The sequence below is a fragment of the Elgaria multicarinata genome, chromosome 12 (genome assembly GCF_023053635.1).
Source record: "Elgaria multicarinata webbii isolate HBS135686 ecotype San Diego chromosome 12, rElgMul1.1.pri, whole genome shotgun sequence".
In the NCBI taxonomy this organism is placed as follows: Eukaryota; Metazoa; Chordata; class Lepidosauria; order Squamata; family Anguidae; genus Elgaria; species Elgaria multicarinata.
The window spans coordinates 7,679,688-7,703,098 of NC_086182.1; the positions used below are offsets into that span (position 1 = coordinate 7,679,688).

The following is a 23,411-nucleotide window of genomic DNA, read 5'->3' on the forward strand; positions in this document are numbered from 1 at the left end:
ATTTTGAATATTCACCCCCTGGCGGGGGGTTGCCATAGTTGTGTCACCTGAACCCTCTAACAACCCTCGAATAACCCTACAACAGAAACAAACCCTGCCGCTCAACTTTGGATGACACAACAAACCGTGCCCATGGCTTGAATAGGCAATCTGGCGTCCGCAGGCCCCACAGGTCGTTGTGGCTTAAATAAGCCACAGTGAGCTGCAGTGATCGTGCAAAACCAGGTCAAAATAAGGTGGCTTCGTGTATTTCTAAGGTGAGTGGGTGGTGTTCAAGCCCACAGGTGGATTTTAACTTGCACTTATGTGATTCCTGACAGCAGCTGCCTTTATGACAAGTGCCTGTTAGCTGAGAGAAATAAAGCCAAGGCTGTGTGTATTCTGTGCTTATAAAAATGCAATAAAACTCTGCACTATGGCCATCCAAATCCTGTGTGAAGAAAAAATGAATTCTGTGATTGGCATAAATCATGCAAGCTAATTATGTTTGCAGGCGTTTTTTTAATTGTGCGTAACTCTGCTGTTATAACTACCTTGTTTAACTTCTCATTCAACAATACTGGGCTAGATGAGTGCAAAGGACTACACAGAACACTGCCACCCTATGCTTAAATGCTGGCATTTAGCCTCACATTTTAGTAGATAACTTTTTCAAGCATATCTCTTTTTGGATTCTTGCCAAAGACATGGTTTGTGGAAGTAGGCTGTTTGTTTTCCTTTCTTTCTTCTTGTCAAGTCTGTGTGATAACTCTTCATTGTTTTCAAGGCCACAGGTCTAAGGCTATGCCTCTGGACATTTCTGTTGAAACTGGCGTGATTTTCATCCATGTGAATTATGATTTTGATTAAGTTGTAAGTTTAACAGTGAGAACTGAAAATAAGCCAGTTTTAAGTAGATCTGAAATAGTTGTCACATAACTGTACTGGGTCCAATTTTACATATACCTCTAAAATTCTGTGTAGGCAGAACCCGGGAAACTGAAGCAGTTAATACGGCCAGCTTTCTCTTTATCCTGTTGAACAGAGTGTATCCTCCAAGGAGTATGAATTCCAGCTTGGCTGCTCTGAGGGGAGAGGGTTTTAAATGACTTCCTAGTCCCTTGGGTGGTGAAGAGTAGAGCTAGTTGGCGAAGTAAACACTAATTGTTACCTCCACTGAGCTTGCTTCTCAAATCAGATGCTGATGTCATTTCGGAGCTTTTGTTTGCACTTTGGAAAAGAGACTATTGAGGTTGAATGCAGCTTTAGTATTCCTCACACAGGGGCCAGGCATAAGGATTGAAAGCCCCCCCCCCCCCGTCTCTACATTCCCCCCACCCTGCCCAGCATAGAGCCTGTTTTGCTTGGAGAACAAACTTTCAGAGCAGGAAATTATGCAGCCTTAATCTGTGGCCTGCCATCCTACCTCCACAAATGCATATGCAGATTTGATTTTGATCTTAAGTGCCCTAATTCTGTGCTGCTCCAGGAAGCGGTGAGGATTTTAAATTTCTACCCCGAACACCTTTTGAGATGTGGTGGGACTAGTTGAGGGCATTTTGCTTTTAGCACAAGACCCTGAAAATGATGGCTTCAACTGGAGGGCTCATAAATTAGTGATAGTGCACATACTTTGCATGGAGATGGCCCCAGGTTCACTTTTTTTGGCCTCTTTAGTTTAAAAGAGTCAAGGCTATGGCGATGGGGAGGTCTTCTGGGATTGGGGCCCTGAGAGCCCCTGCCACCTAGAGTAGACATTAACTCGTTTGATGTTCCGATGGTTGAACTTGCGATAAAGCAGCTCCAAATGTTCAGTGAATTTTTTCCCTCCCTCCTCCTGATGGAGGTTGCACTAGTCAAAATGGCTCCAGACTGTTCTGTATTCTTTCATTGGAGACTTGTTTTGGGGGTGATGTTCATGACTTTCCCCAGCGGGGCTATAACTGTGTCTTACTGGAATATTCCCTCTGAATTAATTACTTGTCCAGAAGAACTTCTCTTCCATCTCACTAATCCCTTGCTTTTAAAGTCTGTTTTTCTCTCTTTCTCTTTCTAGGAGAAACACTGCCAGCAGAAGTACAACGTTTCCTGCATAATGATTCTTCCCCAGTACCAGCGCAAGGGCTATGGCAGGTTCCTCATTGATTTCAGTAAGCCTCTTCTCATTATTATTATTTTGCATTTTCTTTAGCTTCACGTGAAAATGTATAAAACCAAACAATTCTCCTGCAGTGTGTTTTGGTTGCGCTCGACGTCAAGAGCATTAATTATCTCAACTGGCTGCCTTTTGGGATTCCAGAAGGCATCGTCGTCGTCGTCGTCCCCCCATTGCTTTCTTCAGAGACATTCTTGCGCCTCATATGCATGCACACACACCTTTCTTCGCTGCCCTATCACACTTTGGCCCAGGGGACAGCTAAGACTGGGATTCAGTATCCTCTTGCCACCAGCTGTATGAAGAAGTGTATCCCTCGTTATTATTTATAATGTATTTAAAAGGGAGGATATACCTTATTTTAGTGTCGTGATAGGTATCACATTTAAGGACAAAAATGAATAATGTCCTCAGTGCATAGGGGGATTCCTGAAGCAAAGTCCACCCTTCTGAGGGACATTTAGCCATGTCCCAGAAAAAGCTATTCTCGTTTTAGTGTTATGTCAATCAACGGAATGCTTTGGAAGTATTAGAAAGGAGTTAGTTAAGTAAACATGCAACTTATTAGATGCGCAAGTTGCAATCTCAGCCATGTGGGATTGCATATCAATATCCTTAAGCTAATATGACAAGGTTTGCTCTATCAAAAGGATAGTTAAAGGGGTGTAGAAACCCCCTTGTACAGAATAATCAGTTTGGTTGCTTACAAAACAAGAGGACACGTCAGACTATTTCCACCTCGCGTTCATCATGCAAAAAATCCGAGAGGCGGTTGGAATGCTGGTGAAAGCAAGACATTCAGCCTAGCAGTCACACAATACAGATACTTTATTATTACTACCTTTACTACAGCCTTCCCCAACCAGATGCCCTCCAGGTGTTTTGGACTACAATTCCCAGCATGCTGTTTGGGGTTGGTGGGAGTTGAACTCCAATGGAGTAGCAGGATTGGAGAGACTGCATTACTATTTCTAGGTCTGTTCTCTCTCCTCTTTCTTCTCCGCTTCAGTCTCCAGAAGGTTATCCAGAAGTCACTGATGTAATGACCCACTTTACGGTGCTCCTGATGATATGGACACTAGTCCACAAAAGCTTATATCATACCAATTTGATAGGTCTTTAAGGTGGCATAAGTCTCTTCCTTAAGTAATGTAGTCCACTCCCTATGGCTCTTCCTTTCAGCAGGCAAGCTGCAGAGATGTATGTTAGCGAAGGCCTTCTAGAGCAGGGTTCCCCTAGCACTGTCTGCACGGTGCTATGGGGCCTGCAGGGGCCTCCAGTGCCACTTGTGAAGCTCTCCGCTCCTTTCCTCCTTCAAAACTTTATTCTCATTGGAAAACGTGATGGCGCCATGTCCCCTTTCCTGTTCCTGCCTCTGTTATTCTGCAGGCAGGAAGAGAGAAGGGAAAGAATTGCTTCTTGACTTTACCCAAACGTCTTCACTCCTCATAGACCTTTCCCCTTTGCTCTCCCCCTCCTCCTCTCTCTTTCCTTCTTTCTCTCAAATCCCAGCCTACAGCCTTGCTATTTCTCTCTACTCAACCCCTTTGCTCACTATTTCTCTTCCTTCCCCATCCCTAGTCTTCTTTTTTCTCTCCTTTCCTAGTCCCTAGCCTTGCACTTTCTCTCCCACTCACCCCTTTATTTTGCTGTTTCTCTCCACTCCCAGCTTTTAGCCTCACTATTTTTCTCCCCTTCCCCTTCTTTATCTCACTGTTTCTCCCCTCTCATTGCCTCTAGCCCCCCTCTCTCTCACACACACACACCTCTCTACCCCTTTACTTTGCTATTTCTCCCTCCCTCCTTCTATCCTTGCTATTTGCTCCCCCCCCCAATCTCTTTCGATTAACCTGGCCCCTATGGCAGACATTATGTGACTAGCCGCATCTTCCATGGAGCCATTTTGTAGTGGTGCCCACAGCAATTTCTCAAATCCTAAAATGTGCCCACAGGTGCAAAAATTTGGAGACTCTTGTTATAGAGTGCTGAAGGGAAATCCCAAGTTCCTTGGAAATTATGAAGGAGTAAGCAACTGCTACTAGATATGCATTGAGAAAAAAGACAGATGGCTTTCTGGCTATTGCTGCAACTTGATTTTTCAGGATCACCAATAGTCGCGAGGCTGCAAACGTCACTAAGGATCATACCAGCGACAAGCAATTGCCATTCCTTTCAGGTCCCAGGACTCATCATTTATAATTTCTTCCGTCTTTTTTAAAAATTAAGTTTCATCCCTCCTAGCTTCTAAGATCAGTTATCCCAAGATAACACAAAACCAAGCCAAATGACCCTCATAATCCAGAGGTTTTTCTTCCCCTAAGCCTTCAACTTGTACCTCAGTCTCAGTAAATTGTCAATAAAGCAAATTAAGGGGCTAACATCTGTAGATAAATGGTCATATACGATGAGTTTTGAAACAAATTAGATAGCTATAGGATCAATCAAGAAGCAGTGCTAATTCTGAGATTAATCACTTAAAGGATGTCAGAAGAAAGGGACTTCTGCTAGAAATTCTACAATTAGAAGTAGCGTATTCCTGATAATGGGCAGGCGAGCACCAGCGCCCCTTTAATAGTGCACAATATAGGGCTCCCTCCTCACGACATGGGAAGCTGCCTAATTGGGATTGACGGTCGAAACTAAGGCGCGTCTACCTCGTTTAAAGCTGGAAAGGTTGAGTGAACAGGTGGTTAGTTTGGCTTTGGAACTGGCTCTTTTTCCATCCTCCAGAAAGTATCCCCTTTGCGTTTGGTGGCACTGCCAGTGAGCCCTACAGATGCAAACACCTTTGTTCTTTCAACAGCACATGGCTACCAATTAGTTTCCATGCTCAACTCAAAGTGCTTAAATGGGCTGGGACCAGAATGCTTAAAAGACTGCCTCCTCCCATATCAGCCTGCCCTCCTTACCGAAGCCTACGATGCTTAAAGTGTCTACCCAATATATGGGCTATTTGGTGTAGAGGTATAGATACAGACTTATCCCGTGTTCAAGTCCAGTTTTTGCAGATAATTCCTTTGATATGCTCCTAGATGTGTACCCAATGCAATAATGTTAGGGTGTGGTTGGCCACATTAAAACACTAGTTCAGGATTCAGATCTTTATGGATGGCTGTACTCCGTTATCCCTGATTCCAAGGAATATTTGGACAAAAACAGTTCTCCAAATCAAACAGGAACTCTGGGATAGTGCCAATCAACACAAAAGGCTTGTGTTAATCTGTGTTCCTCACTTTCCTTACTTGTAAACAACCACTTTCATCTGACTGATTATTTTAGCAATCTTCATGTGTTAAAATATCAAGATGTTTGTCACAGGTAGGGGCTAAACAGTGAGTTGCAGATCTCGCAAGTCTGAATGAAACAATACAATCCCATGCCCCTTGTTAGATTCTTTGGTCTGTGGGAAGTACTGGAATATCAGATTATAGAAAGAGGACAAGGAGTGCCTGCCTTGTTCTAATTATCTTGGTTAAAAATGAGCATTTGTCTGAGAGATACGATTTCATGTTTCAGAGCACGCTCATATTGCCCTAGAGAGCATGGGTAAGAACATAAGATTGAAATATCCTGGGATTCCCTGCCCATGTAGGCAAAACCCTGCTCAGACGACATGCTAAGCCATGGTGATTAAGCATTTCGAGCTAAACATAGCTTAGCGTGTCATGTGAACCATTCCTAGCCATGGCGGCTACATAACCACAGTTTAAACGTGCTCACTAACCGTTTGCTGTGCAAGGGTTAGTGTCTAACTGTGGCTTAGTGTGTTGTCCGAACAGGCCCCAAGAGTTCTTGGTTCCTAATATTTTGGGTGTACCTATACAGAACCCACATTTCTAGCCATATCAAATATTCCTTAAGGGCTGAACTTGTTAACGTTTTTTCCAGTACAAAAGTTATGCTTTCCTCTCTTAATTGTTTGCAGTCCTAAATCATACAGTTCCCTCTTCGATCAGCTCAAGTTGCTACTCATTATTTGGGCACTTAAGAAGACAATCTGTCATTCATGTCTGAAATAGTTCTGGAAATGCTTTGTGTCCTTCATTAATGTTGAAAGAGAGTTGATGTGCATCTTCCTTTCGCAACTGCTTCATAGTATTGCATTAGGACAGTGTAAAAGCGACTTGTGAACTTCAGCTGTGGTGACAGTTTTAGCATTCTGCTCTACCCACTGCCCCAGTGCGTGTTGTTTGCTCTAATAGCAAGTGCTGGGAGTGAGTGCTGACAGCATTGTATCCACTAGGGCTGGGCACCACCTCGGGCCGAGGCACTGATTCTGAGCCGAGGCGGTTCCGGCTCAGCCCGAGGTGCACTGAAGCCGATTGGCTCCGAAGCTTCAAGTCGCCTTGGCCGATTCGGAGCGGCACTGGGCGGGCCTTACCTGCCGCCTCCGCCTCACTTCTGCTGGCTTCCGGCACCGGAGGTGAAAATAACCAGGCCACGCCCAATTTTAAGATATCGCAGGGACTCTGAGTTATTAGTACCTCTGTGGCCACAAACTACGGCGGCCATAGAGGTATGAATAACTCAGAGGTCCCGCGATACCTTAAAATCGTGCATGGCCTGATTATTTTTACTGGCAACAGAAGCTGGCAGAAGTGAGGGGGAGGAGGCGGCAGCGGCAGCAGGTAAATGGGGAAAGGGAGGCTTTTGTGGGTGTCACCTCGGAGGGCCTGAATCTCGCCTCGGCTTCGGCGGATCGGGGCTGCTTCAGGGGCTCCAAACCGGCCTCTGTGGCAGATCGGGGATCCCTGCACAACCCTAGTATCCACCGAAAAATAAGAGGAAAACATCAGATGAGTAGGGGAACCCGAAGGATGGCAGAAGTACAAACAAAATTCGGGTGGAAAATGTGTACGTGACCCCCTCCCCCTCCAAAACAACCCAATGAAGCCGGGGACAGACGGGAACGGAGTATATGAAATGAAGTATCCTGGAAGAGAACGCCTTGCTGTCTGACTGGAACACTAGTACCACTCAGTACTCCATACTGCAGTGTTTTGTTGGAGGTCTCACTATAATAGGAAAAAATCTGCCACCTAGTGGCGTTGGTCCGGGTTCACACAATCGGGGAAGGAAAATAAGTCACCATAACTTATTATTCTGCCGCCCCTTGTGTGCCAGTCCTGACACATAATTACCATAATTTCCCGAGCTGGGCACAATTTGCCATGTTGTCCAAGGCTGGGCGGTGGGAGTGGACTGCAAATCACCCGGAAACCTAGAATAAGCCATGGTTTCTGGAGTGGTTTGTAAACCCAACCCCCCACCCCAGTTCGGACAACATGACAAACTGTGCCCAGCAAGGATAATTATGGTAATTACAAGGTGCACAACTGGCACATGTGAGGTAGGAAAATAAGCTAGGGTGGCTTATTTTCCTTCCCTGATCGTGCAAACCCGGCCATGGTCTTATAGCCCACAAAAGGTGGATGTGGTAATACTCCCCAAGTATAGCCTGCAAGGCTATTCTCTGTCATTCCCCTGCATTTGCTACTTTGTGTGGCCACTAGAATTGGTGCTGAAGAATTACTCGACTTCAGCAATTGAGACTCTGTTTGGAGGGCGACCTCCAATTCTGTCCATTTTCTGAAAAACTCAAAATGCCTTTAGCACAGCTTAGAATTGCATATCTCTTGTGCTAGCTGTGTTGATGGGGAAGATGCCAGAGAAAAACAAGATGTGGGCCATATTGGTGGGCTTGTGGTGACTTATTTTCCTTCGTAGAGACATCATTATAGTCCTTAAATTCCAGCCAGTTCCCCCTGATTCTGTGGGCAAAAGCAGAGCAGATAGTCGTCTAATGTTGGTGGGAGGAAGACGCAATTGTCTGATCAAGCCCACTCCTCAGTGCTTTCTGCTTCCTCTCAGGTTATCTCCTATCAAAACGCGAAGGCCAAGCAGGATCCCCAGAGAAGCCGTTATCGGATTTGGGTCGTCTTTCCTACATGGCTTATTGGAAAAGTGTAATCTTGGAGTGCCTTTATCACCAAAATGACAAGCAGATCAGCATCAAGAAGCTAAGCAAACTGACGGGCATCTGCCCTCAAGACATCACTTCAACCCTGCACCACTTGCGAATGCTTGATTTCCGTAATGATCAGTGAGTATCGTAGCCCAGTTGCTTCTCTGGCAGGACTGGGGCCCCCAGAAAGGGCAAGAGCGTGATAAGCGGGATGTGTGTGTGCTTGTGTGTGCCCAAAGCAGGTTCTGCAGGGGCATGGCAAAAGTGCAAACAAAGTCTGGGTGTGGGATACTTGGAATGTTCAGCTTCTCTTTAAAAAAATAAAAATAAAATCCAACCATTTAGCCTTTTTGGTTCTGAAGCTAGGCTTTGAAAGACTGTTGGCAATATCTCTTGAAATCTCAGGAGCCAGTATTTATATTCCACCTTTCAGGATAAAAATCCTTTCAAGGTGACTTAGATATAATGCCAGGACATGTTAATAAAACCAAAATAAACTGGGCACGTAAGAAATTGGGGGGTTTCCCACAGAGCTGTTGATGGAAATGGCCCAGGGATAGTTGCTTGTGTGGGCCGTCCAGCTGAAGCAGGCTCTGAGGTCGGCTTCACCTGCCTCTCCTGCATAGGCTATTTCCAGTGGTCAAAAGTGTAGGGCTTCAGTGCCTTATAGAGCGCTTTACCTCCTCCCCCAATAGGTAGCAGAAGCAGAGTAAATTATGCAAAATAATAACAATGGCAGAATTGACATGAAAAATAGAAATTATGGAGATCTGCCGAATTTTCATAATTTGTACTGGTTTCTTCTCTTCTCGGCAAAGAATTTGGATTACCTAGATAGAGAATTTTAGTAATTCTGTGAGTACACATAGCCCTAACCATGAGATCTCTTGGCTCAACAGCCCTGTGTTAGGCTGGAAAACATCGGGCAGAATAAATAGGTGTTTCTGTTATTTCAAACAAAAGTTTATATAACATAATAAACAACCATAAACATGAGCTATAGTAGTTGTGTGCCTTTGGCACTCGGTTGTTATCATTCATATCAACTACTGCCTTCTCTAATTTTGTACATAATTTCTGTTATTTCTACATTGGTGCCCGTGCTGACCGCATCATTAATCAGCCTAATTTTAGGGGGTGGGAATAGCCGTCACGAACAGTATAGAGAAGAGGAACACATGCCTCGCTGCTTTTCTAGCTTGTTTGGAGGTACAGCAAAGAGCTTGGCAAGTCATGTACCACCTGATGACTTCCTTGTGCTAGCTAGTAGACCAAATCGTGTACCCTGGGCAAAAGCACACACTAGAGCAACTGAGTTGGCACATCTGCTGCTTTCAGACACCGCAACATTTTCTCGCCACTGAGGTTGAGTAATCCCAAAATGTACAATCCTTCACCCAGGCAGTCAGTAGTCAGGAGGAGGGGAAAGGTGCTATAAGCCGCACGGCCACCAGCAATCTCACTCGGCTGGCGCTGAGACTTCAGCAGCCCTAGCAGCCCATGCCACAGCTGTAAGAGCTAGAACCTTGCTTTTCGTTTCAATCCCAAAGTTGAGATTTTTAGGAAACTGAATTCCTGTAGCCATTGCTGTGCTCCCTTGGAACTGGCGCGTAGGCAAAGTCTTGGCTATGTGCCATTTGCTTTTAGTCTTTTAATAAGTTATAGTGGCCAGTCAAATTTGATTGCTTTTGGCCAATGGCCTTTGCAAAGTTATAAGTGGTTTCCCTGCAGGGTTTTTTTTTTTTTGCACATTTTTAGAAAGAGATTATTTTAAAAAACAAAACCCTCTCAGTTTCTCTGTTCCTTTCTCTGTTGCACTCCTGAGACATTGAAACCCAGCACTGCTCAAGCTCTTGGCTCTGAGACTTATTTTCATGACTGGAATACAATAATTGTGTTTCAAGAGTTAGATTCTGGGATTGTTACACTGTTAGCCTGAGAATTAGACGCTTTGAATCGTTTGCCAGTTTATGATGTTTATGGCATAGGAAATTGGAAAGGCTATTTTTTTTTCTGCAGCAGATGCTCAGCTGCCATTGATAGTCTGTGTTAACCAGTTGCAAGGATCACCCTTCATGGTTGGGGTGAACCTTTCCTTTCTAGAGCAGATCATGTCCAGGTCGCCTCTTTAATCATATGTCAAGTACAACTCTGCCGTAGTCTCTTAAAGGGAAGCATTTTTTTCCATGGCCACCGCAATGGCAGGATAGCCTGGGTTTTGATTGCATTTGGGTAAGAGCAAGAGCCTTTTGGAAGGGGAAGTAGCAGAGCCCGACTTTGGGGAGCCTGACGGGAAAGCCGTTCAGCTGGCACGAGTACTGGAACTGTCCCCTGCTTGGGACCAGGAGCTCAGATTACTTGAGGAGATTCCGTTGCATTTGTACTTTGCCATTGGTTCTAGTTTCATTTCCACGAGATTCTGTACTACATTGAAAAGAGGCTGGTGAAGAAAGAAGGGTTATGCTCCTATACGGAATATGGGCCGAAGCGCACACCAGGGCCTCTATGGGGATTTTGCATCTGGCTTTAATTGTGATTTAATTTGCGCACTGCACAGACTGTTTTCTTGTATTATTTGCTTCCTGATGCAAGAGATGGTGGCAATTGTTCAATCACTTCTCTGCCTTTCGGTGGTCCCTTCTTGTCGCTTTCTCTCTCCCCATACTTGGTGTCAGTTGACTTGACTGAAGGAATTTCCCCCCCCCTCCTCAGATTTGTGATTGTTCGGCGGGAGAAACTTATCCAAGACCATATGGCAAAACTGAAACTTAATCTTCGGCTGGTAGTTGTGGATCCAGAATGTCTGCGCTGGACTCCTGTCATTGTCTCAAACTCTGTGGTTTCGGAGGATGAAGAAGAAGAACCTGAAGAAGGGGAAAATGAAGAGCAACAGCAGCCGAAAGAGAGAGAAATAGAGGCGAGTGTGCAAATGCATTTATACATGTATGAAATAAATGAATATGGATAAAATTGGCCCATCCGTATATAGTTTCTGTTTAAACCGTGGGCCTACGGCCAAAGCTTTGGGTGGTCATTCGGTATTTTCACTTCCCTCCCCTCTAGAGCTCATGTTCATATCCAACTTTCCTTTATAGAGCTCATGTTCATATCCAACTTTCCTTTCTATCCGTTATTTTCTTCCGTCTTCCTGTTTCAGGGCCCTCCACCTGGCGTTCTCCTCATTCATCCAACCCACTCCCTCTTCCAAGAATTCTCTCCCAGGCTACCTTTGCTGCTTCACCTGATTTGCTGCCTTTTTTTTTAGGCCCCAAATCCTTCCACGCTCCCTCCCTGCCCCCTTCTCTCATTAGAACAATTTTCATAGTGTCTTCCAAAATGGAAGCTGCCACTGGAAACCCCAAGAGCACTCATTTTCCCTACTGGAAAGCCTTGTGAAATCTTAAGGGACCCCACCTGGATGATATGGTTCATAGAAATGAGACTATGACCCTTCTCAAAGCAGCTTGGTACAATGGTCTCCTCGTCTAAATCCCGGAGGAGCACAATTTTCAGACCAGAAGCCATCCCTTATTCAGGAAAGAACCTGCTTTGGATGCACAATGTTGCAGATTCAATCCAGTTAAAGGATCCCAGGTTGCAGAGCAGGAAAAGATCTCTGGCTACGAGTGCGGAGACAGACTACTAGCCATACTGGCCTAGATCAATCATCCAATTCAGTATAAAGATTTTTATTTATTTATTTATTATCGTGCCTTTCTGAATACATTATTCCAAGGCAGCACCCTTAGAACTTGGTCTATAGCAATTAACATTTAAGGATGTCTTAAATAAAAATTGTAATTTTTTTCTCTCTCTCATCAGATAATAAAATCTGTATCCTGGGAGAGAAAAGAAAGAGAGTCTTGCTTTCCTCTGGAGAGCGAAAAAAAGCCAGATGTTCTCGCTCCAGCCAACTCCGTACGGCCAAGCAAGCAAAGTCTTCCCCTGGCTGGTCTTCCTGCAAACAGCCAGACGCCGCGGAGGGGCCGATGGGGTCGGAAGAACAAAAAGGTCCGGGAGCCCTTTGCCGAGAAGGAATCGAAGCTGCTCTTGGAGGAGAAGTCGGCCATGGCCAGAGGGGGCCGGTGTGGGGAGTGCCAGGAAAAGGCAGCTGCCGCTGCTGCTGCCGCTGCCGCAGCCGCCGCCTCCCGGGGGAGATTTGGGGAAAGTGATGAGAAAACCGCTTCCTCCCAGGGGCAGTGCGGCAAATGTGAGGAAAAGTCCCCAGCTCCCCGGGGCCACTTTGGTAAAGACGAGGAAAAATTGGCCGTCTCCCAAGGGCAATACGGCAAAGGGGAGAAGACCTCAGCGACCCAGAGGCAATACAGCGAAGGCATGGAAGTGTGGAGAAGGCAGCTGAAGACCCTCGAGCCCCTGAAAAGCAGGATCTCCGAGGAGTGCGAGAGGCTCCCCCGGCGACACAGCGAGAGCGACCGGGCGCTGGTGAGGCACTTCAGCGAAAGCAGCGAAGAGGACGAGGAGGAGCCCGTGAGCCCTTGCTCCAACTCCCCACCAGTTCTTACCAAGCCCACACTGAAGAGAAAGGTGCGTTCTCCGCTCTGTGCTGCTGCGTCCTCCTTAGGACGTCTTAAGCCTTTGGTCTGGAAAACTTCCCTGGGCAAGCGATGCAGATTTGGCCTTCCGCATGCGGTTTTTACTGTTGTGCATTTTCTCTCTGCTTTTGCTCATCGAAGGGAGAGGCCAGGGAGTAAGCTGGATACTGACACTGACACAAACACACAGGGGAAAATTGGGATTGATCAGCTTCTGGGAGTTCCTCAAGCACTGCCCACATAATTTCAAGCATAAACATCATAAGGGCTAGAAACTTGGTTTTTTAAAGAAATTAAAGCAGAAATTCTAAGGAATTGAACTCTGCTCCCTACTGCCACATTGATGTTTTGTTTGAAATTCTGCTGTGGGATTGTGGCCAGCGCACAGCATGGTCATGCTTCCATGGTCATACTTCTAAACTGGTTTTCATTGACCCAGTTCGTGTGTAGCAGCAACAAATCATGGGTTAACGAACCCACGACTAATTAACGTTCCGCAGCTGTTTTGTATATTGAACCTCTGATCGAGGGTCGCTGTGTGATGTCCGAACCCGGACACTATAGGTTATTTGTTGGTTAAGCAAGCCACAATTAACCTACAATCAATTAAACCACGATTTGTCATCATTTCATGGGAACAGGCACTTCATGTCAAGAAAAGGTAATGAGTAATTCAAACTAAGCCAGGACTAATCTATATCTAACGCAGTGGGTATAAAACCATCCTTTGGGACAGAACTTGGTGAGGGGTATCACTGCTTTTCTCTCTCTCCATATCCAAGTTTTACTGTCTTCAGTAGTAATATTTATGTTTGCGGTTAAACATATTAACTCAGAATAAGATTGATTAGTGATAAAGCAGAATAAACATTTATTTATTTATTTAAAACATTTATATCCCACCCTATATCAATAAGATCTCAGGGTAGCGTACGTCATGAGATGGATTTCTTTCAGTTGATTTGCCTGGTTGGGTTGCTTTTATAGTTGGACTAACATCCATCTGTATTGAGCCTCAGGCTTTAGTTCTAGAAATCCAGTCTGCTGGAATTGATATTGCTGGTTTTCAGACTGCTAGAGTCAATACGGTCAACAGCTATAGGTGAAACTAGTGTTTTCTTTTTTTTAAGGATGTTCTCGGAATAAGCTGTGTAAATGAATCTAATTTGTATGCCCCTGCTGCGCTCTTCTGAAGAAGATCGGGAGGGTTTAACAAACATCTGGGGGAGAAGGTGAAGGCTGTTTATTCAGCAATAAGAACTGACTGGAATGTTACTGCAGCCACATGGAGCTTCCTGAAAATATGACAGACGCCTCTCCCTGTGCTGCCTTTTGCCTGTCCTATTCCTGCATTAGGCTACGATGGCCTTTTGGGGGCTGCTGTATGATTGTATGATTGAAAGTACAGCCGTGGAAAGAGGGCAATGAAGCTGCTCAGGGCCAGCTCCCAGGTTGTTTCCTGTTCTGATCTTTGGGGTATATGACATTGGCTGCCTGTTTTGAGTAAATCTTTACAATTAACGAGGCTAGGAGCTCTCTACCCCTCCGGTATTTTGTATTTTGTGCATGCAGCATACCAGATTACATTCTCGCGATGTGCAAATAAAGTTCACACCACTCTGGAGAACAGTGTTCAGTGCGCGCTTTTCCTGTATTTAATCACCTCTCCCTTTCTTTTGGCTGTCTTGCGCAGAAGCCCATTCCCCGGAAGAGGCGGGTCCGTAAGCGTAAACATCACAACAGCAGCGTTGTGACCGAAACCATCTCCGAAACGACCGAGGTCCTGGTGGACGGGTCTTTTGAGGACTCTGATTCGGAGAGGCCCATGCCTCAATTGGAGCCCACCTTTGAGATGGAGGACGAGGAGGATGAGGAAGAAAGTGAGCTGTTCTCCAGGGGATATCTCCGCCGCCTCTCTCCACAGGACTCCCTTAGGCACAGGCCCTCCTCAAAGAGAGGATCTCAGGGTGGAGAGGAGTCCGATGATCCCACTGGTACGTTTCCCAAACAATGCTGTAGGTTGGTGCTTGAGTTCAGCATTCCTCTGTAATAAGAAATAGTACAGTGTGACAGCAGCCTCAGCCAGCCATTTGCTCCATCCCGCTCTGCTGCAGTGCCGTCAAGCAGAGAAATGCTCTCATGGTTTTGAACCGAGGGAGCTGGGAGGGGCAGCAGTAGGAAGACCTGCGAGATGGCCAGAGCTGTGACAAGACAACTAGGAAGTGAAAGACAGGCAGAGCAAGGAAGTGTGGAGGGAGATGCGTGCCAAGGGCGTCTTGCTAGGAAAGCTCAGGCTGCAGATACCTGCCTTGGGAGTAACCTGAAAGCCCTTCACTCTCGGCTGGGCTGGAGGTGTGACTCAAAGGGCTTCGTTGCCTTCAGCAGCAAGGACCCTTCCTTTTTAAGAGAGTCGAAGAAGATGGCTAGGAGCAGAGGGCTGGCCGGTGGCTCACAGCCACTGAAGCAACTGGGGTGAACCATCTGGTATCCCTGAAGTGCTATAACTGCACAGTCCAAGTACAGGCTCCACCTGATGTCTCGCGTTCCACCTGGTGGCAAAAAAGTGGAGGCTACAAGGTCAACCTCCATCACAAGGGCTGCGTTCGGACAACACAATAGTCAATGATGGGTAAATAGTCAACTTCACGGTTGATTATCGGGGGTTACTCCCCACACGACATGATAGTAATCAACGGTGGTGTGTGTTGAGGCCAACGTTGAGTTGACTATTAGTCAATGATGTGTTTGATTGACACATCCTCCTCCCCCCCCCCCAGTCCTCCCTCCTGTATCCCATCAGCCGTTGTGAGTTCTGCCGGCTGGACTAGAGCAGCAGCTGCCGCTTTGGTCGCTTTTGCCAGGGGACTTCGTAGTCACCAAAAATAACCAATGGTGTGTGACGTAATAGTCAACGGAGCCCGACATACGACACAATAACCAATGGTTGTTTAAATAATCAACTCTGCACAGCGTTCATCATTTGCATTGGTTGTTTCAGCCGAAAGAAAGTCAGTATGGAAAAGTCCCAACAGATGACACCATAACCAAGTGTTGACTATTTCACCTACTGTTGGTTATCGTGTCGTCTGAACCCAGTCAAGGTCTGTTAGTTTCCATTTAGTTCCTTTCCTTGCAGCCGTTGGGCCCTCACAGAACAGGGCACATGCCTTTGAAGTCCCATAGTCTAGAAACATAGACAGACAGAACGAGCCAAGGGCATTTCATAACACACTACCGCCTCAGACTGGCCTAATTTTTTGTGCTTGCACTGCATATAGAAATGTTTCCTACATTGTGTATTTATTGCAATCCCTCCTAAAAGATCTTATCAAAATCATTCCAGTTCAGCAATTTTTCCAGTATTCCAGCCGAAACTCTATTTCTAAGTGGTACATAAAATGGTCTATACAGTACTTAGTGTACCTTTCTTGTCCTTATGGCAAGAGTAGATTTACAGGAATCTTCAAATACCTTTCTTCTACATAAGCTGAAGGCCTTGTCTGGAATTGAAGGGCTGCAGAAGCCTTCCTTAGCAAATAGAACACTCCAATTATCAAATAAGTTTCTCATACATGATAGAAAGTGGTACCATTTAAGGAAAAGTAGTACAATAAGCGGATGTTGCCCCTACCTGTGTGTACTTACATTTTCTTAGCTCTGCAAACCTCAGCTCATGAGTTAACCAAACCAAAATTATACAGCAGTATTGCACATGTCTTCTTCCAATAGACCAGCCTCCCTCAGCTTAGTGCCTCAACTCCCATGCTCAACTCAGCATGGCCAGTGCTCAGGAATGCTGGAAGTTGTAGACCAAAACATCTGAAGGGCCCCAGGCAGGGGGAGGCTGCAGTACACTGTTAACTTTAAATTGCATTTGTTCAATTCCATGAGGCAGGAATTCTCTCTCTGTCAGCAAGAGCCATATGGGGAAGTTGGTACTAGACTCAGGCTCCTTAACCCTCCACAAAGTGCAATAATGCCCAGTCCTTAATTTGGGAAACTGCATTTAACCACTTCAAAACAGCAATCAAAAAGCTTGAATATGTTTATCAAGCGGAGTAGTTTTGAAGTAACTTACTAAACAAATTACGTTTTATTAACTAAGGTCTCCCCCTGTATGTGATGGAGCTGATTACTATAAAATACTTCACCATAATACTTGAGTGAGCAAAATACACTGCAAAGCATTCAAAGCTGCTTCCCATTAACGCCCCCCTCCCCAGGATTGTGGCACTGGAGAACAGTTGCCTGCACCATGGATTCATGTGAATTTAATCATTGTGTTATTGATGTGTGGAAGATCCGACTTCTTAGGATGGGGTGGGCGGTGGGGTTGACTTGACAAGCTTTTTGTTCTCACTTGACCCCCTGGGTGTTATCCTTCTGTGCAAGTTCCCTTGAAATAATTCACTATCCTCCCCACTACCCTTACCAGCAGTATCTGGATAGTAATACTTGCCTAGTTGATAGGCTTATTCTAAAGATTATTAGGTTAACATGATGGCACTTTGAATAAATACCTGAGCCAGGCTGTATCAATGCAGCCAGCCTTCTTGGCATGTGTGTGGCTCACATTTGAGTTCACATTAGTACTCTAATAGGGGTTGAGAAAGACGACGGAAATCTTTGCTTTTAACGTTGAGTGGTGATTTATTAAATTGCAAGTTAACTTGCGGTTGTTTCAATGTTTTAGAGAAGTAACTCTGTTGAGGTTTGGGTAATTATCGGTAATCAATATTAAAGGGCAGATGGTTGATCAGCTGCAGATATTTCAACTCTAAGCCCTAGTAAGGAAAAGAGATTACTGGTCCAGCAGTCTAATCTTTGTCTCCCCACCTCCCGCCCTTTCCCGTCTTCTTCAGGCTCTCCTACCTTGAAACCAGTCTCTGTGCTGAGGAAATGTGAAGCGAGAGATTCTCCACACCAGCCAGACACTTCCACCCCCATGAAGAAGAAGAAGGGTTGGCCCAAGGGCAAAAGCCGCAAGCCCATCCACTGGAAGAAAAGGCCTGGCCGCAAGCCAGGCTTCAAGCTGAAGAGGGGGAAAGTCCTCGCGTCTGCTCCGGGAGAGGCGGCGGATCCTGTGGAAGCCACACCGAAACCGGGGCGCAAGTCGAAAGTGCAGGAGAAGGAAGAGCTGGTTGAGCAGAAGGAAGAACTTCTGCCGATTGCAGAGGAAAGGAAAGAGGAAGAAGAGGAGGAGGAAGAAGAAGAGGAAGAAGACGGGCCTGCAGAAGCAGGGGATCTGGGCGAGGAAGAGGAAGATGCACCTGCCAGCGAAGCACGAGTGGCTTCGCCCATGGATAGCAGCAACAGCCCAGCGGTGGAAGCTAAGGAACCTGAAATGGAGGAAGAAGCCGAGAAGCCGCAGGTTCTAGAAGAGCAGAGGCAGTCCGAAGAAGAGCAGCAGGAGATGGAAGAACCTGAGCGCGACCAGGAAGAAGAGGAGGAGGAAGTTGCAGCAGTAGCGAACCAGAACGAAGACCACGATGCGGATGATGAGGAAGATGACGGCCACGTGGAGTCCGCCAAGAAGGACGAACTGGAAGAGCAGGCAGCGAAGGAGGGGCTGAAGGAAGAACCGGATGTGCAGGAGCCTTTTTTAGAAACAAGCACTCAGGACGGTAGAGAAGAAGATGCCAAGAACAAGAGCGAGGGAGAGGCGGATTCTGAGGAAGAGCACGCCTCCCATGAGACGTCCGTGGGGTCGGACCCCGTTCCTGGTTCAGAAGATGACCAAGAGGAAGAGCAGCACACTAAGGAGGGGCTCATTGAACTAAAGGAAGAGGAGCCCATCCCCCATAGCGAACTGGATCTCGAAACCGTCCAAGCCGTCCAGTCCTTGACCCAGGAGGAAGAGAACAACGAGCACGACGTGGCCTACCAGGACTGTGAGGAGACCCTGGCCGCTTGCCAGAACCTGCAGAGCTACACCCAAGCTGAAGAGGACCCCCCGATGTCCATGGTCGAGGACTGCCAGGCCTCGGAGCACAACAGCCCCATCTCCTCGGTCCAGTCCCACCCCAGCCAGTCCGTGCGCTCCGTCAGCAGCCCCAGTGTGCCCAGCGCCCTGGAGAGCGGCTACACCCAGATCAGCCCCGAGCAAGGCTCTCTCTCCGCCCCTTCTATGCAGAACATGGAGACCAGCCCCATGATGGATGTGCCTTCCGTATCGGACCATTCCCAGCAAGTGGTGGACAGCGGCTTCAGTGACCTCGGCAGCATCGAGAGCACGACGGAGAACTACGAGAACCCCAGCAGCTACGACTCCACCATGGGGGGCAGCATCTGCGGCAACAACTCGGCGCAGAGCAGCTGCTCCTACGGCGCGCTCTCCTCCTCCAGCAGCCTCACCCAGAACAGCTGCGTCGTCACCCAGCAGATCGCCAGCATGGGCAGCAGCTGCAGCATGATGCCCCAGGGCAGCGTCCAGCCCGCCGCCAATTGCAATATCAAGTCCCCCCAGAGCTGCGTGGTCGAGAGGCCTCCGAGCAACCAGCAGCCGGCGGCCCAGCCGCCCCAGCAGGCCCAGCAAGCCCAGCAGGCCCAGCAGCCCCAGCCCCCGCCACCGGCCCAGCAGCAGCAGCAGCAGCAGCAGCAGCAGCCGCCCCTGTCTCAGTGCAGCATGAACAACAGTTTCACTCCCGCGCCGATGATCATGGAGATCCCCGAATCGGGCAGCGCCAGCAACATCAGCATCTACGAGCGGATTCCCGGGGACTTTGGTGCCGGCGGCTACTCCCAACCGTCGGCCACCTTCAGCTTAGCCAAGTTGCAGCAGCTGACCAACACCATCATGGACCCCCACGCCATGCCTTACAGCCATTCCCCCGCTGTGACTTCCTATGCAACCAGCGTGTCCTTGTCCAACACAGGCCTGGCGCAGTTGGCTCCGTCTCACCCGTTGGCCGGGACGCCCCAAGCCCAAGCCACCATGACACCCCCGCCCAACCTGGCGTCCACCACCATGAACCTCACCTCGCCCCTCCTCCAGTGTAACATGTCCACCACCAACATCGGCATCCCCCACACCCAGCGGCTGCAGGGGCAGATGCCGGTCAAAGGGCACATTTCCATCCGCTCCAAGTCGGCGCCCCTGCCCTCGGCCGCGGCGGCCCACCAGCAGCAGCTGTACGGCCGCAGCCCTCCGGCGGTGGCCATGCAGGCGGGGCCCCGCGCCTTGGCTGTCCAGCGGGGCATGAACATGGGGGTGAACCTGATGCCGACCGCCCCGTACAATGTCAACTCCATGAATATGAATACCCTGAACGCCATGAACAGCTACCGGATGACCCAGCCCATGATGAACAGCAGCTACCACAGCAACCCTGCCTACATGAACCAGACGGCCCAGTATCCTATGCAGATGCAAATGGGAATGATGGGGAGCCAGGCCTATCCCCAGCAGCCTATGCAGCCAAATCCTCACGGGAACATGATGTACACGGGCCCCTCACATCACAGCTACATGAACGCGGCTGGGGTGCCCAAGCAGCCCCTCAACGGACCCTACATGAGAAGATGAGCAAGGGGGACTTGCAATCTTAAAAACAAAAAACTAACGAACTGAAATCTCTCTATAAATAAAGGAACCTTTTATACTGACAAACCAGAGACGATGGACCTTTTTCCAGTTAAATATTGCTGTAGAGCTTAGATGGGGTTTTGTTCCCTTTTGGTTTATTTTATTCTATTCTTAGGGGGCCTGGTCTTTATTCTTTTCACGTTTGTGGGGTTCTCTTGTTTTGGGTCTTCATTTTCCTTCACAATCCTGAAACACGTCACAGTTCAAATCCATTTTTAAAATGGGGTTTGGGTGGTTTTTGTGTGTGTTTGTGTTTTGTTTTTGTCAGGGAGGGGATTGAAAATGTGCACAAAACCTTTCCATAATTTAACAAAGAGCCTTGCTTTGCTTACCATCCAGGCAGAGTGTGTGTAAAACAGTCAACTTCTTCTCTCATTTTCAGACACCATCTCCTTCCTCTTTCTCTCCCCTTGTGCACAGCTCCTAAGATGGCCCAATCTCTAAAGGTCAAATCCTTTCCTTTCCTCTTTCCTGCTTCCACCCCAACAGAAGTCTCTGATGCAGGGTCTGAGGCTCAATCCTCTTTTGCCGTTCTCCCAGAAATAGGGACTCTGAGCAGATCGTCTTTTTCCCGACTCTCCCTCCCTCCTTCTTTCTCACTGGACGAACTGAAATACGGTTTAAATGTAACTTTTTAAAAGTGCGTCCACTGCGCTACTCCAGACAGATACTGTAAGTCTGGCCTAGCAGCAGCGTTTGAAGAAAGAGTTGTGTGCAGCCTTAAAAGAGGGGTAGGGGGATTGGAAAAGCAGAGCTCAGTTGCAGATCAGCCAGAAATCTAACAGCAGATCCTTTGGAACACAGCTCTGCTAGTACGTGGGAAGAAAGTGCTGAGTAGTACACCTCTTCCTTGCCCCCACCCACCCCGTTGCATCACCGGGCTCTAGCATCTTGCACGGTACAGTCGCTGACCTGTTTTTTGATGCGTGTGTGTCTAAAGGGGGTTAGAGTGAACATCCACGAGACAGTTGGGACGGGACAAGTCCATGCAGTGCAATCCATCCAGTTGCAATGGATGCCAGGCCTGTGGGCACACCATCAACTAACTACAAGGAGGGGGAAAAGTAGCTTATCCTTCTAATGTAAAGTTCTCTGTATATTCCTGTAGAGCTACAGACGCACTTAGATTGACTTAGATGTGTAAAGATTTTTTTTTTTCTTCAACGAAACCTGAAAGGCAGTTGTGGAGCGGGGAGGGGGCGTTCAACTGCACTCAAATGGACTTCCTCCGTACTGTTGAGTATAAAAAGGCAGGATCCCAGGGGCTTCCAGCCCTTGTTTTCTCTTAGTTCTTGAGCATGTGTACAAGGCTGTGTAGGACCCATGTCCCTGTATATATCTATAAATCCAGGCTCACCTCACCTGTGTCGAAAGGCGACCCTGGCTGCCCTCTCCTTCCCGTATCATCTGCGCTGGTCTTGCTTCCAGGTTGCAGGTGGACAAGGGTGCAGGGCCTGCCAGGGTGTCGAAAGCAAAGCTGTTGGCACGAGGGCCGTGAAATTATTATTATTATTGTTGTTATTATTATTATTATTATTATTATTATTATTGTCTGCTGTTACCTTTTTCGGTTTTGGGTTTTTTTTGTATGGTTTTTTTAAAATCAATTGGGCAGCTCCCTTTTTTCCACAAATCTTTGTGACTGTAGAACTATTGTAGAGAACCAATGTTCTTTTCTATATTATTAAAAAAAAAAAATATCAGACACAGTAATATTGGTACCTGTCATTTTTTTTTCCACTTCTGTTTAAGAAAAAAATAATAATGTATTTTTAGCAAAATAAACTTGGGTAATCTTCTAAAAGAAATTAAAAAAAAAACACTCACTGTTAGTGACTTTGATGCCTTTTAAAAAAAAGAGCTTTTTCATTTCATTCCATCTTTAAAATTTTTTATCTTTGTTGTAGAATATTAAAGACTATTTTAAGAAAGATGAAAATTCTCTTTAAAGAGATCTCTAGAGTGTGTGACTAGAGTTCCAGATGCCTCTAAAGCCGCATGTACAAAATGAAGCCGCGTCTATTCCTGTCTGTTTATATTTGCTTTTCCTGTTTTGTAACTTCTTTGTACTTTGTTCTTGGTGACTTGTAAGCTTAAAAAGGGGAAGGGGTGCCTGGATGATAAACCCTTTGTAATTCTCCATGTCATGCGCTCCTGGGCCGGACGGCCTCCCTTCCTCTCCTTGTATGTAATATCACTTTTTCCCTCCCCCCTTTCTAGCAAGTACTTTCAAAAGAACTCTGTACATTTTAACATAAAAAAAATAAATTATGTTGAGCCATTTTGGATGTCTGGTTTTGCACATGGAATTTTTCTTCATCTGAAATGTTGGGAGGGCTGAACTTATTATTAGCAAGGGGTCATGAAGCTGGGGGGGGGGCGGTCATCTGGTTTGACTGTCCTGCAGTGCAGAAGGGAAACAGACCTTCTCTGGGCCCTAGTTGACCAGGACAAATGTCTAGGCCTTCTTCCCATTGGGGATGTTTAAAAACGTGCACAGCTATGTGCACTCATGAATGCGTTCGTTGCTGAAAGTGCGCACGGGTTTCCGTATGGCTTCTTTTAAAAGAAAAACTGCAGCCTTGGTGAGACTGAGATGGACGGATCTGCCCATCTGTGCTCTCCCTCCCTATATCCATGGTCAGCAATGAAAGTAGCACAGAATATTTTTTAGCTCGGCTGAAGCTTAAAGCAGCTTTGCCCAACCCAGCAGCCTCTAAATGTGTTGGACTACAGCTTGGAGTTGGCAAGATGGGACTTGGATGCGGTAGTCCAATATGTCTGGGCGGGTTGGCTTCAGCGGCTGGCAATGTGGGCTCCATGCACCTGTTCCACCTGAGGTCTTATGAAAAAAAGAGCTCTCTGACCCTTTCCTACTCACAGGAATGCAAACAGAGACTTTGGAAGATTTCCTCCTTTATACTGCCATTCAGCGTGAGACACCGGCAAATGGCGAGTGGCTTGATAGTGTGAGAGAAGAGCTATAAAGAACCCTTAAGGTGTATTACTCAATGGGCTAAGAAAGTAGCTGAGGTGAAGAATAGGGGGTGTTTAAGATTAGGGGCCTGATCAAAGCCCTGGGCTGCGAGTTGCCTATCCTAACCCAGACAATTCCCACCATGTGTCAGGCCATGGCGCTGAAAATATATTTTTGAACTTGGGTCATGGTGAGCC

General features: G+C 46.9%; 1 protein-coding gene across 1 annotated transcript in view; it reads left to right on the forward strand.

Moving 5' to 3' along the window:
- The window catches only part of KAT6A (lysine acetyltransferase 6A), a 74,440-nt gene extending 51,917 nt beyond the window's left edge, over nt 1-22,523 (forward strand). Inside the window, exons 12-17 of the mRNA XM_063138880.1 lie at nt 2,036-2,129; nt 8,006-8,237; nt 10,812-11,016; nt 11,922-12,644; nt 14,346-14,646; nt 17,515-22,523. Of these exons, the coding sequence (XP_062994950.1) occupies nt 2,036-2,129; nt 8,006-8,237; nt 10,812-11,016; nt 11,922-12,644; nt 14,346-14,646; nt 17,515-20,177 (4,218 nt within the window). The 3' untranslated portion in view covers nt 20,178-22,523. The remainder of the gene's footprint in view (nt 1-2,035; nt 2,130-8,005; nt 8,238-10,811; nt 11,017-11,921; nt 12,645-14,345; nt 14,647-17,514) is intronic.
- The last annotated feature ends 888 nt before the right edge of the window (nt 22,524-23,411 follow it).